The sequence below is a fragment of the Entelurus aequoreus genome, linkage group LG06 (assembly GCF_033978785.1).
Source record: "Entelurus aequoreus isolate RoL-2023_Sb linkage group LG06, RoL_Eaeq_v1.1, whole genome shotgun sequence".
Lineage (NCBI taxonomy): Eukaryota > Metazoa > Chordata > Actinopteri > Syngnathiformes > Syngnathidae > Entelurus > Entelurus aequoreus.
This window is the reverse complement of record NC_084736.1, coordinates 36,814,789-36,835,931: the sequence shown is the minus strand read 5'-3', so window position 1 is coordinate 36,835,931 and position 21,143 is coordinate 36,814,789. Positions and strand designations below refer to the sequence as shown.

General features: G+C 37.5%; 1 protein-coding gene across 1 annotated transcript in view; it reads right to left on the bottom strand.

Moving 5' to 3' along the window:
• LOC133652198 (phosphatidylethanolamine-binding protein 4) overlaps nucleotides 1-16,643 on the bottom strand; it is a 424,418-nt gene extending 407,775 nt beyond the window's left edge. The window contains 2 exon segments of the mRNA XM_062050682.1: nucleotides 375-481; nucleotides 16,596-16,643. Coding sequence (XP_061906666.1) covers nucleotides 375-481; nucleotides 16,596-16,631 — 143 coding nt within the window. The 5' untranslated portion in view covers nucleotides 16,632-16,643.
• Between the last annotated feature and the right edge of the window lie 4,500 nt (nucleotides 16,644-21,143).

Sequence of the window (21,143 nt, the reverse complement as noted above, 5' to 3'; positions counted from 1 at the left end):
GGATAACTTGCTTTGTAATCATAATTCAAGCATATATTTAAGTGATTGATTTTACTTTAACAAAAAAAAATGTTTGCAATGTATATTATAATATTTGTTGCAGTATTACATAATATTGAAGGATATGCCATTGCATGCAGAATATGTGTATTTTTTTCCTGTCAAAATGGAAGGCACAAAAGCACTTAGTAAGAAAAGAAAAAATACTTTATTGATGCATATTATTTGCGGCCAATATAAAATGATAAGATCTGAACCGTGGGCCTTGACTTTGACACCTGTGTACCTAGTAGGAAACCTCATCTTTTGAACATGTGTTTATCAGGTTATTGTCTAGTATTTTCCTATTTTTCTAGCAACCTGTGACTACTTACAAGCAAAAGGAAGAATCCTGTGAGCTCGAGGTCTGTGCTCTGGTCTCCACGTGGTGCTGAGACCCCCACACATGGCCACATAGGACCAGCAGGAGGGGCAGCATGGCCTAAAAAAGGTCATATTATGTTAATTACGTGCACGCATGGCACCTTTTTCAAACACTATTGCGTTAACTAACACAACTAACACAATATATAAGTCAAGATGGCGGCGCTTCACAGCGGCAGCTTCTTGCAGGCGCTCTTGGATGTGTAGACCGATTTGGCAAAAATACCCGTCAATTCAGTCAATTTCATGGCTGGCTCACAGCGTGTTCACTCCGTGATCACTTACGACCGACATACGATTCTGGATGTGGAGAGATCGGGCCATTTTGGGCTGAAAGATGCGTGTACGGTGGACCTACTCGCTAGCTTGGGAATTCTTCGCGAGCTACATCCAGCAGTGGCCTTTGAAGCAGCGGGGTCCACTACCAGTGGGGACCGTCAACGTAAGAGACGTAAGCGGTGTGCAGAAGCGGGGATGTCGGGCGGGGCTAACAACAAAGCTAAAGGCGTTGTTGTTAGCGGGGCTAACAAAAAAGCTAAAGGCTAATCCTCAAAGAAGCGCTAATAAGGAGTCTGTTAAACTAGAACTAGCCAGTGCCAGGCTGGATAATCCCTCCACACATAGCAATTCTCTTAGAATAATATACAACTCACATAATGTTTTTTCTGCGTCAGAGGTGGACATGCATTTTACTGAGGTGGCAAACAATCTAAAAATTCCTGTCATATCAATTCCTAGATATGGTCGAACTTATTTAAAGTGCACTACGCATAATAAACGTAACATTATTAATATTGCTACTACGGATACTTTCAACAAAAACTCCTCAAAACAGCCCACTACCTATAATATGTGCTTTTTGAACATAAGATCATTGTCTTCCAAAACGTTATTAGTTAATGAAGTCATTAGAGACAACAATCTTGATGTCGTTGGTCTAGCCGAGACCTGGCTCAAACCAGACTAATTTTTTGCGCTGGGTGAGGCGTCTCCTCCTGGCTATACGGGAACGCATATTGCCCGTCCCATTAAAAGGGGTGGGGGTGTTGCACTAATATACAACAAAAACTTTAGCCTTACCTCGGACCTAAATAATAAATATAACTCGTTTGAGGTGCTTACTATGAGGTTTGTCACACCGCTGCCTCTGCACCTGGCTGTCATCTACCGCCCCCCAGGGCCCTATTCGGACTTTGACCTACTGCCTTCGGTAATGGCACCATTCCCAAATTATGTGGGCTCTATTGATAACCTTATTAACAACTTTAACGACGCCCTGCGCGACACCATTGATAGTGTAGCACCGCTAAAGCTAAAAAGGGCCTCTAAAAGGCGTACCCCATGGTTTACAGAAGAAACTAAAGCCCAGAAATTATCATGTAGAAAGCTGGAACGCAAATGGCGTGCGACTAAACTTGGTTTTCCATCAAGCATGGAGTGATAGTTTAATAACTTATAAACGCATGCTTACCTCAGCTAAAGCTAAATATTACTCAAATCTCATCCACCTCAACAAAAATGATCCTAAATTTTTGTTTAGTACAGTAGCATCGCTAACCCAACAAGGGACTCCTCCCAGTAGCTCCACCCACTCAGCAGATGACTTTATGAATTTCTTTAATAAGAAAATAGAAGTCATTAGAAAAGAGATTAAAGACAATGCATCTCAGCTACAACTGGGTTCTATTAACACAGATACGACTGTATATACGACGGACACTGCCCTCCAAAATAGTTTCTCTCTCTTTGATGAAATAACATTGGAGGAATTGTTAAAATGTGTAAATGGGACAAAACAAACAACATGTTTACTTGACCCAATTCCTGGGAAACTTATCAAGGAGCTTTTTGTATTATTAGGTCCATCAGTGTTAAATATTATAAACTTATCACTTTCCTCTGGCACTGTTCCCCTAGCATTCAAAAAAGCGGTTATTCATCCTCTACTCAAAAGACCTAACCTCAATCCTGACCTCATGGTAAACTACCGGCCGGTGTCCCACCTTCCGTTTATCTTGAAAATCCTCGAAAAAATTGTCGCACAACAGCTTAGCGTCTAACAATCTCTGTGAACCTTTTCAATCCGGTTTCAGGACAAATCACTCTATGGAGACAGCCCTCGCAAAAATGACTAATGATCTATTGCTAACGATGGATTCTGATGCGTCATCTATGTTGCTGCTTCTTGATCTTAGCGCCGCTTTCGATACTGTTGATCATAATATTTTATTAGAGCGTATCAAAACGCGTATTGGGATGTCAGACTTAGCCTTGTCTTGGTTTAACTCTTATCTTACTGACAGGATGCAGTGTGTCTCCCATAACAATGTGACCTCGGACTATGTTAAGGTAACGTGCGGAGATCCCCAGGGTTCGGTTCTTGGCCCTGCACTCTTTAGTATTTACATGCTGCCGCTAGGTGACATCATACGCTAAAGCTAACACCGTATTATGTTAGCTTTCACTGTTATGCTGATGACACCCAACTCTACATGCCCCTAAAGCTGACCAACACGCCGGATTGTAGTCAGCTGGAGGCGTGTCTTAATGAAATTAAACAATGGATGTCCGCTAACTTTTTGCAACTCAACGCTAAGAAAACGGAAATGCTGATTATCGGTCCTGCTCAACACCGACATCTATTTAATAATACCACCTTAACATTTGACAACCAAACAATTAAACAAGGCGACTCGGTAAAGAATCTGGGTATTATCTTCGACCCAACTCTCTCGTTTGAGTCACACATTAAGAGTGTTACTAAAACGGCCTTCTTTCATCTCCGTAATATCGCTAAAATTCGTTCCATTTTGTCCACAAGCGATGCTGAGATCATTATCCAGGCGTTCGTTACATCTCGTCTCGATTACTGTAACGTTTTATTTTCGGGTCTCCCTATGTCTAGCATTAAAAGATTACAGATGGTACAAAATGCGGCTGCTAGACTTTTGACAAAAACAAGAAAGTTTGATCATATTACGCCTATACTGGTTCACTTGCACTGGCTTCCTGTGCACCTAAGATGCGACTTTAAGGTTTTACTACTTACGTATAAAATACTACACGGTCAAGCTCCTGCCTATCTTGCCGATTGTATTGTACCATATGTCCCGGCAAGAAATCTGCGTTCAAAGAACTCCGGCTTATTAGTGATTCCCAGAGCCCAAAAAAAGTCTGCGGGCTATAGAGCGTTTTCTATTCGGGCTCCAGTACTATGGAATGCCCTCCCGGTAAAAGTTAGAGATGCTACCTCAGTAGAAGCATTTAAGTCTCATCTTAAAACTCATTTGTATACTCTAGCCCAGGGGTCACCAACCTTTTTGAAACCAAGAGCTACTTCTTGGGTACTGATTAATGCGAAGGGCTATCAGTTTGATACACACTTAAATAAATTGCCAGAAATAGCCAATTTGCTCAATTTACCTTTAACTCTGTTATTATTAATAATTAATGATATTTATCTTTGTGGAAACACTGATCATCTTAATGATTTCTCACAATAAATATATATAGAAACAGATAAATATCAATATGCAACACTTTATTTTTATATTTTCTCCAAGTGCACATTTTTCAAATTGAACATTTTCAAATGATCACTTCTAAGACAGTCTTGTGAAATCACAATATCCCATTTTAACTAGCTAGCCACTAACATTTTTTAACAAATCATGAATTACTTTGCACCATGTTTGTACAAATAATAACTCATGTAAAATACAAAAGTAAACTCTCAAATTTTTAAATCATGTCACACTTTGAACTGGACACCAAATCTGTTATCTGTTTCTTTGTCAGTTAGTGGGAAGCCTGGCATTGCATGCTGTTAACTAGTGTGTTGTACTCTGGTGTGTAACTTGACACTGCAACTCTGAGTGAGTCTTGCAGATGTGCATCAGTGAGGCGTGTTCTGTGTTTGTTCTTGATGAAGTTCATGTCAGAAAAGGCTGATTCACAAAGATAAGATTTTTCCTCATTGTTTGCGGAACCTTCTTAATCTTTTGGACATATTTTCACAGCAATCTGGCCTTAAGCTTAATTATGATAAATGTAAAAGGTTAAGGATCGGAAATCTAAAGGGAACGTCCTTTCGAATGGAATGCAAAGTGCCTGTTTTGTGGACAGATGGACCAGTTAACATACTTAGTGTTGTTGTCCCAGAAAATCTGGAAGATCTAGGCTCAGTAAATTATGATAATCGACTAAGAAAGCTGGACAAAATTATGCAATTATGGAAAGGGAAATCCTTAACCTTGTATGGTAAAATGTCTATTGCCAACTCGTTAATTATTCCTCAATTTATTTATTTGTTTTTGTCATTACCAGCTCCATCACAAAACTTTTTTAAGATTTATGAGCGGAGGGTCTTCTGTCTGGAACGACAAACCAGAAAAGATTAAAAGAAAGGTTTTGTACAAAGAGTATGAATATGGGGGCCTGAAACTTCTCAACCTTGAAGCTATGTGTCTGTCTTTAAAAGCATCAATTGTTCCAAAGATGTATTTAAACATTGAGTGGTACACAAATGTCCTGTTGGACAAAAAACATGTACTGTATCAAAAGAAATTGTATCCCATTTTTCTTATGTAGAGAGTCTGCTGGGAAACATGGCGGGGTTCCTAAAGGAAACAATCCACTCATGGTGGTGTTTTCAATTTTATGTGCCAGAAAAAAGAGACGATATTTTGCAGCAGATAATATGGATGAACTCTAATATTGTAATAGATGGAAAGCCTTTCTTTTGGAAAAATATGTTTGAAAGAGGAATCATTTTTGTCAATGATATTATCAATGAGAATGGTAAAATTATGAAGTATGATGAATTTAGAACTATGTATGGTAATGCTTGCTCAAGCTTTTCATTTTATCAACTAACTGGAGTAATTGGGAAAAGATGGAAACAAATAATTAATTATGGAACTACTAAATTATTAGTTTGTAAACCTCTAATAAGAAATTCTAGTTGGCAAAAAGGAACTAAAATAAATGGAAAAATATATAATTTTTATTTAATAAAGATATCTTTAAAGGCTGCCCCATACAACACATATGGAAAATGGGAGGACTTTTTGACTGCCCGTTGCCATGGGATGCCATATTCAAACTAATATATAAAACTACTATCGATGTGCAAAATCGTTATTTTCAAATTAAAATTATTTATAACTTCTTACCCACAGGGAAAATGTTAAAATTATGGAATATGACGGAGTCAGATGATTGCTGATTTTGTTGTCAGGAGCCTGAATCCACCCTGCATTTGTTTTGGTATTGTCATATTGTGTCTTTGTTTTGGGTGGAAGTTGAAAAAATGTGTTTAAGGATTGGTTTGTTTATGAAGCTTGATGTGGTTTCTGTTATTTTAGGAGAGTTCATTGACAATCATGATTTAGTCAATTTAATTATAGTACTCGGTAAAAGGTTTATTTTTAAGGCCAAAAACAGATATTCACTTAGTATTACTTTCTTTAAAACATTTATTCAGTATTTTCTAACTTTAGAAAGTTACATGGTTGAAAACGATAATGATGCCAAAAAACATTAAAAAAAAAGATGAGAAGTCCTCAAAGGCTTATTTTGAAAGTATAATTATGTTTATAGATTATATGATATCTGTTGTTGTGTTCCCTAATTTGAGTGACCTGGACATAATCTGGACTGTACATAAATGCTTATTTTGAAAATGTAATTTTTTTTTATAAATTATATGAAATCTGTTGTGTTCCCTAATTTTTTTCTGTGTACATGAATGAAGGTGTGTGTTGCTGAGTCCGACTTGGACATTATCTGGACTGGACCTAGTTTTAAATACCCTTTAAACAAATCTAATTTCATTGACAACCTGGTCTGGTGAAGATAAGGCCCTTTTTTAAAAAATAAAATAAAATAAGATAAATAAATAAAAAACATTTTCTTGGATAAAAAAGAAAGTAAAACAATATAAAAATAATTACATAAAAAATAGTAATTAATGAAAATGTTAGTGGACCAGCAGCCTATACAATCATGTGTGCTTCAGGGACTGTGTCCCTTGCAGATGTGTTGTCTATGTTGTGGGAACCAGAATATTGGTAGCAGAAAGAAATAACCCCTTTTGTGTGAGTGGGTGTGGATGAGTGTGCATGGGGGAGGTTGTTTGGGTTGATGCACTGATTGAAAGTGTATCCTGTGTTTTTTCTATGTAGATTTAATTTAAAAAAAAAAAAAAAAAAAATTTTTTTTTAATTGTTTTTTTTTTTTTTTAGAACAGGCCCGCGGGCGACTCATCTGGTCCTTACGGGCGACCTGGTGCCCGCGGGCACCGCGTTGGTGACCCCTGCTCTAGCCTTTAAATAGACTCCCTTTTTAGACCAGTTCATCTGCCGTTTCTTTTCTTTTCTTTTCTACTCTGCTCCCAACCCGGGGTGGACCGCTAGCCTGTTCATCGGATGGGGACATCTCTACGCTGCTGACCCGTCTCCGCTCGGGATGGTTCCTGCTGGCCCCACTATGGACTGGACTTTCGCTGATGTGTTGGACTTTCGCAATATTATGTCAGACCCACTCAACATCCATTGCTTTCGGTCTCCCCTAGAGGGGGGGGTTACCCACATATGCGGTCCTCTCCAAGGTTTCTCATAGTCATTCACATTGACGTCCCACTGGGGTGAGTTTTCCTTGCCCGTATGTGGGCTCTGTACCGAGGATGTTGTTGTGGCTTGTACAGCCCTTTGAGACACTTGTGATTTAGGGCTATATAAATAAACATTGATTGATTGATTGATTGAATTGATTGCATCATTAAACCATTATATTATATAATTAATTGTTCTTTTAAAGTAGGAGTTTTCCTAGACATTATAAAAACAGCTAAGGTCATACCTTTCTTTAAAACTGGAGATAAACATACATTTAGTAATTATAGACCAGTATGTCGCCTATCTCAATTTTCAAAAGTGCTTGAAAAACTGTTTGTTATTAAATTAAGACTGCTTTATTGAAAAACATAAATTATTCAATGAAAACCAGTATGGATTTGGATCAAATAGGTCTACAAGCTCGGCCATCATGAACTTTATTGAAGAGATTACAACTGCAATTGATCAAAATATATACACAATAGGAGTGTTCATTGACTTAAAGAAGGCATTCCACACTGTAGATCATCAAATTCTCATTTATAAATGATATACTTATGGAGTTAGAGGAGTTACACTGGACATGTTAAGCAGCTATTTACAACAATATGTTGAGATTGATGATTATACGTCAGAATGTAGGAATAGTGAATGTGGAATTCCACAAGGTTCCATTTTAGGACCCAAACTTTTTATTTTATATACAAATGATATTTGTGAGGTTTTCGAAAATGTTACAGTACGTATTATTGGCAGACGATACAAATTTATACTGTTCAGGAGATGACTTGAAAATCTTAGCTGATAATATTGCAGAGGAAATGGTTCAACTTAAAATTGGGGTTTGATGTAAATAAATGATCTTTAAATATGAAAAAGACTAAATGGATGGTATTCAGTAATAAAGAAAGGTAGAAGTTAGTTTATCCATAAACAATGTGAACATTGTGACTGAAATCAGATTTCTTGGGGTCATCCTAGATGAAAAGTTGACATGAAAGTTCTATACTGCATGTGAAAAATAAGCGTATTTATTTTGAACAAGGTTAAATACAGTTTCCCGTATAATACAATGAGAATGTTATATTCTTTATTTTCTTTCTTTCTTTAGTTTATTTGGAACATGAACACACTTATAGCATAATACATCACACAATTTCATATCATTTCACTTTACATCATGTCCGAAAAGGAGTAGGAAGAAACAAAGCTTATTTAATCATACCCATTTCCCACTTCAGAGCGTTTACAAATACATACATTCATTTACTGACTTTTTTATATTAAAATGACATCCGTGAATGAGTAATACAACAGTTTTGTAATATATAATAAAGTCAGTCATTATTAACATACTGAGATGAAGAATATCTTATTTTCAATAAGGTTGAAAGTGTTTCTCATAATTATTTTTCTTTGTACTTTGTAAGCACTTTTAATTTGAACAACCTCTTAAACTGGATCATATCTGTACAATGTTTAACTTCTTTACTTAATACATTCCATCATTTAATTCCACATACTGATATGCTAAAGGTTTGAAGTGTTGTACGAGCATACAAATGTTTTAAATTAGATTTTCCTCTAAGGTTATATTTCTGCTCTTTAGTTGAGAAGAATTGTTGTACATTCTTGGCTATCAGGTTATAGTTTGCTTTGTACATCATTTTAGCTGTTTGCAATTTTACCAAATCATCTAACTATTTTTGACTAGAGATGTCCGATAATATCGGCAGGCCGATATTATCGGCCGATAAATACTTTAAAATGTAATATCGGAAATTATCGTTTTTTTAATTAGTTTTGTTTTTTTAATTAAATCAACATAAAAACACAAGATACACTTACAATTAGTGCACCAAACCAAAAAACCTCCCTCCCCCATTTACACTCATTCACACAAAAGGGTTGTTTCTTTCTGTTATTAAGATTTCTGGTTTCTACATTATATAACAATATAAATCAATACAGTCTGCAAGGGATACAGTCCATAAGCACACATGATTGTGCGTGCTGCTGGTCCACTAATAGTACTAACCTTTAACAGTTAATTTTACTCATTTTCATTAATTACTAGTTTCTATATAACTGTTTTTATATTGTTTTACTTTCTTTTTTATTCAAGAAAATGTTTTTAATTTATTTATCTTATTTTATTTATTTTTTTAAAAAGGACCTTATCTTCACCATACCTGGTTGTCCAAATTAGGCATAATAATGTGTTAATTCCACGAATGTGTATATCGGTATCGGTTGATATCGGTATCGGTAATTAAGAGTAGGACAATATCGGAATATCGGATATCAGCAAAAAAGCCATTATCGGACATCCCTATTTTTGACTCAATAAATAAAGTGTTTGTATGTTCTCTATATCCAACATTATGTATCAGTCTAATTGATCTTTTTTGTAACACGGTTAACGAATGTAGCGCACATTTGTAGTTATTTCCCCCTATTTCTGCACAATAATTCAGATATGTAACACTAGCGAGCAGTAGAGAATATAAAGTGATTTTTGGCCTAGGATGTATTTTGCTTTATTCATTATTGAAATGTTTTTTGCCATATATGAGATTTCCAGTTCATTTTATCATCTATTAATACTCCCAAAAATCTGGTTTCTTTTACCCTTTCAATGTCTACAATTGCTCAATTATTCTACCTTATTTCAATTAGAGTGCAGAAATATGGGGAAATACATATCACAGCAACATAATGCCTTTATTTATTTTACAGAAAATATCAATTGGTATTATTTTTAAAGTAGGATACAGAGAGCACACAAATCCACTCTTCATTAGGTCAGGATTATTCAAACTGAAAGACATTGTAGACTTGCATACTCTATTAGTGATGTTCAAAGATAGATATAAAGTTCTTCTTACAAAAGTTATTGGTGTTGACATCTGAAGATGAGAACCACACGTATGATTTTAAACATCCAAGAGAAAGAAATGTGCTTGTCTGTTACTGCTGTGAAAGCATGGAATTCTCTAAAGACTTCAAAAGTTGCAAGAATATTTTCGAATTTAAAAAGACTTAGAAAAAGAGACAACTGGAATTATATCAAACTGATTTTTGATTTTGATTGGAATCGTGAAAATGCTTCAAAGAAAATTAAAAGTATGTTGGAGTTGGTGGAGGGAACAGTGATGAAGTCATCTCAAATAAGTTGTGTTAAAAAAGGGGGCAGATAAATATAAGAATATTATTCTTCCCTCTGCTACTTTCTGATCATGGAAATGTATAAAAAACAAAAAAGAATGAATGTGTCAACTGTACGTGGCTTGTATGTATGCATTTTATATACTTGTATATATGTCAGGGTTGTCCCTGACAGTTTGGTCAAGTTTTAGTTTTTTCTCTGTGTTTGTTTTATTTCCTGTCAGCACTCTTATTTTGGTTCAGTTTCCTGTTTGTCTCTCTGAGTGCTGTCCCCTCAGCTGTGGCTGATTGGCATCGGGCCACACCTGGTGCCAATCAGCCAGCTGCTATTTATACCTGCTCTGCCCTCCAGTCACTGCTGGATTATTGTCATTTATACTTGTCGTTGTAGCTCTGTCTACTTCTGTCCACTCTGTTCCTGTCATAGTTCATCCTGCTCGTTTCTTGCCACGTGAGTTTTGTTTATTCGTGTCACAGTAAGTGTTTTTATTCGTGTCACAGTAAGTGTTTTGTGCTAGTTTCTGTTCATAGCCAAGTTTGTTCTCCGCCTCGTGCGCGCCTTTTGTTTGTACCCTTTTGTTTGTTTTTGGTTATAGAGTTTCATTAAATCATGTTTCCTCGCACATTGTCTGCCGCCTTCTCTGCATCTTGGGGTTCGTCACCAACATACTCTGACAGAATAATCCAGCCTAATACGAACCTCGCAGAGCTGTCCATGGCGGAAAGGCTTAACAAAGCGTTGGAAATGATGGCTAAAGGGAACTCTCCTGAAGGAATCAATAAAGTACTATCTATCTATCTAAATTAAAGAAAAGTTTGGCCGCTTTTCAAGCCCTCTCCCACCCACCCCTGTCGTCTGTGGGCCTATCTGGGGACGTCTGGGATCCGTCCCTTGGGGGGGGGGGACGGGGGGGGGGGGACGGATCCCAGACGTCCCCAGATAGGCCCACAGACGACAGGGGTGGGTGGGAGAGGCACAGCTACTCCTCACCCCAGTGGGTCTGCAAGAGATGACGCCATCATCTCCGAGGGGTCTGCAACAGACGGCGCCATCCTCTCCGGTGGACCAGCAGACGCCACCATGCTCTCCGGTGGGCCAGCAGACGCCACCATGCTCTCCGGTGGGCCAGCAGGGGTCTCCGCCACCCTCTCTGGTGGGCCAGCAGGGGGCGCCGCCACCCTCTCCGGTGGGCCAGCAGGGGGCGCCGCCACCCTCTCCGGTGGGCCAGCAGAGGGTGCCGCCACATCCTTCTCGGTGGGCCAGCAGAGGGCGCCGCCACCATCCTTCCCGGTGGGCCAGCAGAGGGCGCCGCCACCATCCTTCCCGGTGGGCCAGCAGAGGGCGCCGCCACCATCCTTCCCGATGGGCCAGCAGAGGGCGCCGCCACCATCCTTCCCGATGGGCCAGCAGAGGGCGCCGCCACCATCCTTCCCGGTGGGCCAGCAGAGGGCGCCGCCACCATCCTTCCCGGTGGGCCAGCAGAGGGCGCCGCCACCATCCTCTCCGGTGGGTCCTCCCACGCCGGCGGTCGAGCCGCCTCACCAATTGCGGCGGCGTTCAACTCGCCGTCGCCACCTAACTCTTCCCCGCTGGTTACGGGGACACTTGGCCTGGTGGCCCACCTCCTTGTCCTCCCTCCACCCTCCTGTGACTTTGGACTGTTTTTTTTTTTTTGGGGTGGGGGTTGCTAGAACGGCTGGTATCCGTTATGGGAAGGGGGGCTACTGTCAGGGTTGTCCCTGACAGTTTGGTCAAGTTTGAGTTTTTTCTCTGTTTGTTTTATTTCCTGTCAGCACTCTTATTTTGGTTCAGTTTCCTGTTTGTCTCTCTGAGTGCTGTCCCCTCAGCTGTGGCTGATTGGCACTGGGCCACACCTGGTGCCAATCAGCCAGCTGCTATTTATACCTACCCTGCCCTCCAGTCACTGCTGGATTATTGTCATTTATACTTGTCGTTGTAGCTCTGTCTACTTCTGTCCACTCTGTTCCTGTTATAGTTCATCCTGCTCGTTTCTTGCCACGTGAGTTTTGTTTATTCGTGTCACAGTAAGTGTTTTTGTTTGTTGTCCATAGTGTAGCTTTTGTGCTAGTTTCTGTTCATAGCCAAGTTTGTTCTCCGCCTTGTGCGCGCCTTTTGTTTGTACCCTTTTGTTTGTTTTTGGTTATAGAGTTTAATTAAATCATGTTTCCTCGCACAATGCCTGCCGCCTTCTCTGCATCTTGGGGTTCGTCACTAACAAACTCTGACAATATATGCATTTTATATACTTGTATATATGCATTTTACATACTTGTATATATGCATTTTATATACTTGTATATATGCATTTTATATACTTGTATGTATGCATTTTATATACTTGTATATATGCATTTTATATACTTCTATATAGAGTTGTCCGATATTATCGGCCGATATATTTTAAAATGTAATATCGGAAAATTATCGGTATCGGTTTCAAACTCCCGATTTTCCCGGGAGACTCCCGAATTTCAGTGCCCCTCCCGAAAATCTCCCGGGGCAACATTCTCACGATTTCCACCCGGACAACTTTATTGGGGGCGTGCCTTAAAGGCACTGCCTTTAGCGTCCTCTACAATCTGTCGTCACGTCCGCTTTTCCGCCATACAAACAGTGTGCCGGCCCAGTCACATAATATATGCGGCTTTTACACACACATTAGTGAATGCAAGGCATACTTGATCAACAGCCATACCGGTCACACTGAGGGTAGCCGTATAAACAACTTTAACACTGTTGCAAATATGCGCCACACTGTGAACCACCAAACAAGAATGATAAACACATTTCGGGAGAACATCCGCACCGTAACACAACATAAACACAACAGAACAAATACCCAGAACCCCTTGCAGCACTAACTCTTCCGGGACGCTACAATATACACCCCCGCTACCACCAACCCCCCCTCATCTTCCGAATTCGGAGGTCTCAAGTTTGGCAAGTATGCTCTAGTATACTCTGGACTGAAGCTGTGTGCCTTCATTGTTTTTGTAGCTGTTGTTTTGAGGCAGGGACGTCACTAGCTTTTAAGGACAGGGGGGGCTTAGCCCCCAGAAGATGCACAGGATGCGAGCGAAAGTAGCGCACGAGCACAAAACTTCACAAACGGCTAACAAAGACTTACAAATTAGTATTATATATATATATATATATATATATATATATATATATATATATATATATATATATATTATTATTATTATTATTATTATATATATATTATAGAAATAATTATTATTTCAGTGGGTTTATTTTCAATCTGTGTTGAGTACAACAAACATGGGTTTGCACAGTGACATTTTGTTTATAGCATCAACAAGAAACAATTACTTGCATGATCCTTCAAGATACACTGAAACACAATGAAAGTCATGGCATTAGCCTCAATGTTATTCATTCACAACATAGAGGCTAATGCAGTGGTTCTTAACCTTGTTGGAGGTACAGAACCCCACCAGTTTCATATGCGCATTCACCGAACCCTTCTTTAGTGAAAAATTAAATTTCAAATTCACGACAAAGTTATATGTTTTCGGTAACACTTTAGTATGGGGAACATATTTTAAGTAATAAAGACTTAATTTAGAGTTATTTGGTTAGGGTCAGGGTTAGAGGGTTAGGGTTATAATAAAGCCATGCCGAATAAGGCATTAATAAGTACTTAATAATGACTAGTTAAGAGCCAATGTTACTAATTTGCATGTTAATAAGCAACTAATTAATGGTGAATATGTTCCCCATACTAAAGTGTTACCATGTTTTTTTACTGGTGCACAAAATGAACCGTGCATGAACATCACCGTGTTCAAACAACAAAACCAACACAGTGCATAAACTCACAACAAATTACACACCTGCAAATCAGTCAGCTGTTGCCGTATCCGTAATACGCCAATAGGGAGAAGTTTGTATTTACACGATGAGTCTGGTGTGTCTTGACCTCCGCCGAACGCCTGAGGCCGACTCACCAAACCCCTAAGGGTTCAATCGAACCCAGGTTTAGAACCACTGGGCTAATGCCACGCCTTTAGCTCACAATACAATAATTGTTTGTTCCCAAATATTTTGAAGTTGCAGATTACATTTTGGGCACATATGTGACTAAAATGGTTGTAAATTCAAGCCCTGGAAATATTACTTAATTACTTGAATTAAAGTAATATCTGGATCGGGATAATTTGGCTTACATATAATATATATATATATATATATATATATATATATATATATATATATATATATATATATATATATATATATATATATATATATATATATATATATATATATATATATATATATATATATATATATATATATATATATATTATGGCAAGCCAAAATTAAATATATATGGAAGTCTGAATAGAAATGAGAAACGTTTATATATACTGTAAATAAGAAAGACTTAGAGTCCGTCTGCTGATCTGAAAAAGAGCCAAAGTTGTCAAAGAGCTGAAGGACCATCTTCAAAGTGCAATGCTGAAACAAATAATGCAAACAATAAAATGTAACTTCCAGGATTTGAGATTAACGTAGTCCCGTCGTCCCGAAGACGGTAAAAAAAATGCACGGGACGAAATGAAATACTCCGGGATGATGGCTTTTAACCATTTTTTTTCTTTTTCTTTTTATGTATTTTTTCATTTTACATTTTATATTAAATGTCTTGGTTTTTCATCCCTCTGAAAATCCTATGAATTGTTTAACAAGCCATCCTATAATAATATAACAGCTATTAATGTAAAAATACAATAAAACAAATCTATTTAATGTTTTTTTCATTATTTTAACAATAGGCTGTGTATTGTATTGTATGTAATGTATATTACTTTATATAGATTCTACAAGAAACACAAAACTTAAAAACTAAAACTAAACTAAAACTAAAACTAAGCCCCTTCTTTGGCTATTTTTAAGACCCTTCTTAAAAACCCATTTTTATTCACTGGCTTTTAACCCAGCATGAGACTTTAAACTGTTTTTAACTTTTAACTTTTTTAACTGCTTTTTATCTAACAAAATTGTTCTTAGGGTAATTTTGTATTTGCTTTTTAATGTGTATTTTACTTCTGTTTTAAATTGTATTTTTTAGTCTGTCCTTTGCCTTTATTTCTTTGTGGTGTACAGCCCTTTGTCTTTCAACTGTGGTTGTTTTTAAAGGGCTTTATAAATAAAGTTGGTATGGTATGGTATGGTATTTACAATTGCAGACACAAGGTTTCGTGAAGCTTCACTCATTGTAAAGGAAGACGGAAGTCCACACAGGAGAAAAATGACTACAAAGATGGTGTCTGGATTTTTCTTATATATATATATAACTACATTTTAAGTCTTTCATATATATATATATATATATATATATATATATATATATATATAGCAGCACGGTGGAAGAGGGGTTAGTGCGTCTGCCTCACAATACGAAGGTCCTGAGTAGTTGTTGTGAGTTCAATCCCGGCCTCGGGATCTTTATGTGTGGAGTTTGCATGTTCTCCCCCGTGACTGCGTGGACTCCCTCCGGGTACTCCGGCTTCCTCCCAAGACATGCACCTGGGGATAGGTTGATTGGCAACACTAAACTGGCCCTAGTGTGTGAATGTGAGTGTGAATGTTGTCTGTCTATCTGTGTTGGCCCTGCGATGAGGTGGCGACTTGTCCAGGGTGTACCCCGCCTTCCGCCCGATTGTAGCTGAGATAGACTCCAGCACCCCCCGCGACCCCGAAGGGAATAAGCGGTAGAAAATGGATGGATGGATGGATATATATATATATATGAAAGACTTAAAGGTATATTAGAGGATTTTGTGGATCATGTTGACTATTGGTCCTCCTAATTGTCAATCATTCTGGTGATGTTACGTAAGGACATATATATATATATATATATATATATATATATATATATATATATATATATATATATATATATATATATATATTCATATATATATCAAATAAAACAAATGTCTTATCGATAAGCCATTTTTTTTTTTTTTATTACAACGCCAAAATAGGCCTAACAACGCCAATGGTTGTAATTCTGTAGCACTTTGAGATTTGGAATCAAATGTAAAGTAGATTACAAATACAATCTATTATATAAATAAATAATATATATATATATATATATATATATATATATATATATATATATATATATATATATATATATATATATATATATACAGTATATATATGTATGTCCTTACGTAACATCACCAGAATGATTGACAATTAGGAGGACCAATAGTCAACATGATCCACCCAGAAATAAATAAAACAAATGGCTTATCGATAAGAAAGTTAAAAAAAATATTGTTTTAATATTTATTTATATGTATCATTATTCTCCTACTCACCTTTCCAGTAGAGGCCTCTCTCCTCTCACTTTCCATGCTCCTCTGCCCTGACTCCTACAGGTCAATAGGGGTTGTGGAGTGATTATTATTATTATCTACTGATAATAGTCATACGTGAATGAGCTCAGCTCCTGTTCTCCTCCATGTGTAAAGTGAGGAACACAGCTGATGCTCCAGAAGGAAGTAACCCCAAAGATAGCAAATGGTAAAAAAGAGTGCACATTTAACTTTATAAATAACCAGGACCTTCATGATGCATTTCAGGCTAACTAGCTAACTAAGTAGCAGCATTGTTTTAGAGCGGGAATTTAACTTTTTGTCAAACACAGACCCGGTGTAAAGTGATGAATACTTACTTTCTTGAAAAAGTTTCTTATGTCCATTTTGCATGCGTTCAGGTTCTTGTTCTGCAATCTGCAGTGCTGTGTGCTAATGTGCTTCGTACACCTGCAGGACCGCAACTCTGCAAGCAAGGTCGCAGAGAAAATGCGGACTGGAGTTTGAGTGATGTGGGCATTTTCTATATGAACAGGTGGAATGGATTGGATACCGACGCATTAAAGGGGCTCTCTACCTTATGAAGTGAGGGGAAACTGAGTGAATAATGACAGTTTATATGATTATTTATTTAAACTCATATTCGGGCCACTTTATAATGAATATGTCGGCATGTATTTGTAAAAAAAAAAAAAAAAAAAGTTTTTTTTTTTTTTAACACCAAATTATTTAAGGGGGGCTTAAGAATATTTTAGGGGGGCTTGAGCCCCCCTAAAATAGGCCTAACAACGCCAATGTTTTGAGGTATGTTTAAAAAAAAAAAATGTATGCACTTTGTGAAAGTCAAAGTATAGTATTTCCCATAGTTGTAGTGGGTATCAGGATTATCTCAGGGAGACCATGTCCCAAATTCTAAGCTGCTGTTTTGAGGCATGTTAAAAAAAATAATGCACTTTGTGACTTCAATAATAAATATGGCAGTGCCATGTTGGCACTTTTTTTCCATAACTTGAGTTGAAGTTGTTCTCTTGTTTTGGAAAACCTTGTTTTTGATTAATTGATTGAAACTTGTATTAGTAGATTGCACACTACAGTACATATTCCGTACAATTGACCACTAAATGGTAACACCCGAATAAGTTTTTCAACTTGTGTAAGTCGGGGTCCACGTTTATCAATTCATGGTAAAGTTACATTGTTTAATGCATCCAGTGGGGCATCACAACTAAATTAGGCATAATAATGTGTTAATTCCACGACTGTATATATTAGTATCGGTTGATATCGGAATCTGTAATTAAGAGTTGGACAATATCGGAATATCGGATATCGGCAAAAAAGCCATTATCGGACATCTCTACTTGTATATATGTATTTTATATACTTGTGTATATATGCATTTTATATACTTGTATATATGCATTTTATATAATTTTATATATGCATTTTATATACTTGTGTATATATACATTTTATATACTTGTATATATGCATTTTACATACTTGTATATATGCATGTTCATGCAAGGAATAAAAATAAATGATGAATGCTAAGCAAACTTGTTTACATTCCAATGTTATTATTATTTGTTTGGCGGCCATTGCTAGCTTGACGTCGGTTTTAAACTAAATGGTCACACATTCCACAACTATGTTTGGGCTTATTCCAGTCATACTCACGTTCTAACAGTAAAAAGACGACATTGTATGAGCTAAAAAGACGACACTGTATGAGCTAAAAAGACGACACTGTATGAGCTAAAAAAGACGACATTGTATGAGCTTTTGACACTTTTGACGGAATAGACACCGGAAGTCCTTAACTTTCCAGCTTTACTCGAGTACACTTTACTGTGCGTATATTTCAGTTTACTAACGAAAATAAAGTTTAAATTACTTATTAAAAAATGATATTATTCTTTATACCATCGCGTGGAAGTTGTTGTCGAAGCTGTTCCTTCTCCTGCCTGTGTGACGTCAGAGCCGCACTGCCTGTCGGTGACTTCAAAGGGGGGGGGGGGGGGCAACACGTGACCAAGATGCTTCATATTTCTTTTATTTAGTAAATGATGCACATATTTTCAAGAAGACATGCTACAGAAGTCCAGATCATGAAAGAATACAAACAAACACAAACCACGTCTTTGAACACTGAGAAAAGTCATATTCAAGTTATTTTGATCCATTGATGTTTTTGTCATTTTTCAACAAGGCCTCTTAAATCTAAGCAGTAGTGATTGTGCAGCATTTTCATCCTTTTTATTCCTGCTGCTGTTCAAGCTCCCTTTGGTTTGTGCTTCTCTGCAGCGTGAACATCAATAGCACCCAAATACATGGAACTAGTTACAGCTTTTCTTCAATGTATTTGCTTATCTTTTTATTATCATGATTTTTGTTTGTTTTTACCTGATATGATGTACACATCTTGAGAAGTTTTAGGGTCACACTGAAAACAAAAAATTGCATATTTTCAGAGGGGAAAGTCAGAATCCTAAATCCTGTAAGAAGATAAACAAAACAGTTTTTTTTTAATTGTATTTTAAGGGGGGGGGGGGGATTATTCACATAATTTTAAGATAAATAAATATTTTACAAGACAATATTTGATTTTACAAAGACAAATAATCAAGTTATATTTTTGAATAAAAATGTTTGTTTTTTTTATTACATTTTTTTTATTTTTTTTGGACATAAATATATCTTACAACAATAAAATTCAGAATATTTAAAAAAAAAAAATATTTGGCTGTGATACATCCATCCATCCATTTTCTACCGCTTATTCCCTTCGGGGTCGCGGGGGGAGCTGGAGCCTATCTCAGCTACAATCGGGCGGAAGGCGGGGTACACTCTGGACAAGTCGCCACCTCATCGCAGGGCCAACACAGATAGACAGACAACATTCACACTCACATTCACACACCAGGGCCAATTTAGTGTTGCCAATCAGCCTATCCCCAGGTGCATGTTTTTTGGAGGTGGGAGGAAGCCGGAGTACCCGGAGGGAACCCACGCAGTCACGGGGAGAACATGCAAACTCCACACAGAAAGATCCCGAGGCCGGGATTGAACTCACGACTACTTAGGACCTTCGTATTGTGAGGCAGACGCACTAACCCCTCTGCCACCGTGCTGCCCTATTTGGCTGTGATGATAATGTAAATAAGGGATTGCTTTTTTTTTTTTTTTTTTTTGTTCTGTCCAGCTTCTCAGACAAATCATATAGTTCAGTGGTCCCCAACCACGGACCGCGGCCCGGTACCGGTCCGTGGACTGATTGGTACCGGGCCGCACAAGAAAAAAATATATATATTTTTTATTTTTATTTTTTATTAAATCAACATAAAACACAATATATACGTTATATATCAATATAGATCAATACAGTCTGCAGCACACATGATTGTATTTCTTTATGACAAAAAACAAAATTTAAAAAAAAAAAAAAAAATACCATACATGAATGTTGCTGGGCCGGGTTTGGTTTTGGAATTAGAATTGTATTATTATTGCATTATTGTGTATTATTTTGTTGGACTGATTAATTAAAAATACATTTTAAAAGTTGTAATTTCAGAATAAAATCGTATTTTTGGAAGGAAAAAATTGACAAATGGTTCTAATCTTAGAACAATAAAAGTAAAGGGAAGCTGAAATATCATCCCCCCAAAAATAGACAATACAACTAACAACTGCAATGCTGATACAATCCTGACTGTAAAAACTCCTAATGAATTTTCTTTTTTCAGTGTAACCCCAACACACCTTTGTAATATACGATGACGTTTATATACCGTTTCATGTAATTTGACTAGAACCTGGTGCTATAAAGCAGTGCAAATTTGTCCTGTCAAAATGGGACATTTCACAATGCAGAGTAGAAAAACACTGAACAAAAAAAACAAACTCATTTTGCTCGCTGTTATTTACAATTTCGTCTTCCAGTCCAATTCCCCTCGGCCGCACAATTGTGAGTCGTTGCAAATAAATGATCCCTGCGTTCATGAGATGGAGACTCACCACATGTCGCTTTGTGTTTTGGGCTTGAAAAGGAGATGCAGAGTTGGAACTAAAGCGTGCCAATTGCTTTCCACGCTTGATGAAAATACGAACATTGACGCTACGTTACATTCAGGACCAGACACTGTACATTAAGGCGCCAGGTGAGATTCTGTCCAAGCAATGCACTGAGGCATGAAATGTTTGTCAATCACAACACAACTATGTCGAGTCTCAACCACACCACGTCAACACAACACAACTATGTCGAGTCACAACTCTACTTTACACGCAGCGCCACATTTTGTCAATTGGCTCCTCAAAACGACCTCAAAACGAAAGCATGTTTTGTTATTTTTTTAGAGCAGCAATGTGTTAGCAGGGGTGAGCTTTTGGAATGTGACATTTTTTTGAGCAGGGGTCACAAACTCAATGTACCTGGGGGCCCCTGACTACATCTGTCAACTACTTCTACCAACAGCTACAGTGGCCAGGAGCTATAGTAGGCCTTAAGTCAGAACTGGGCAAACTGAGGCCCGGGGGCCACATGCG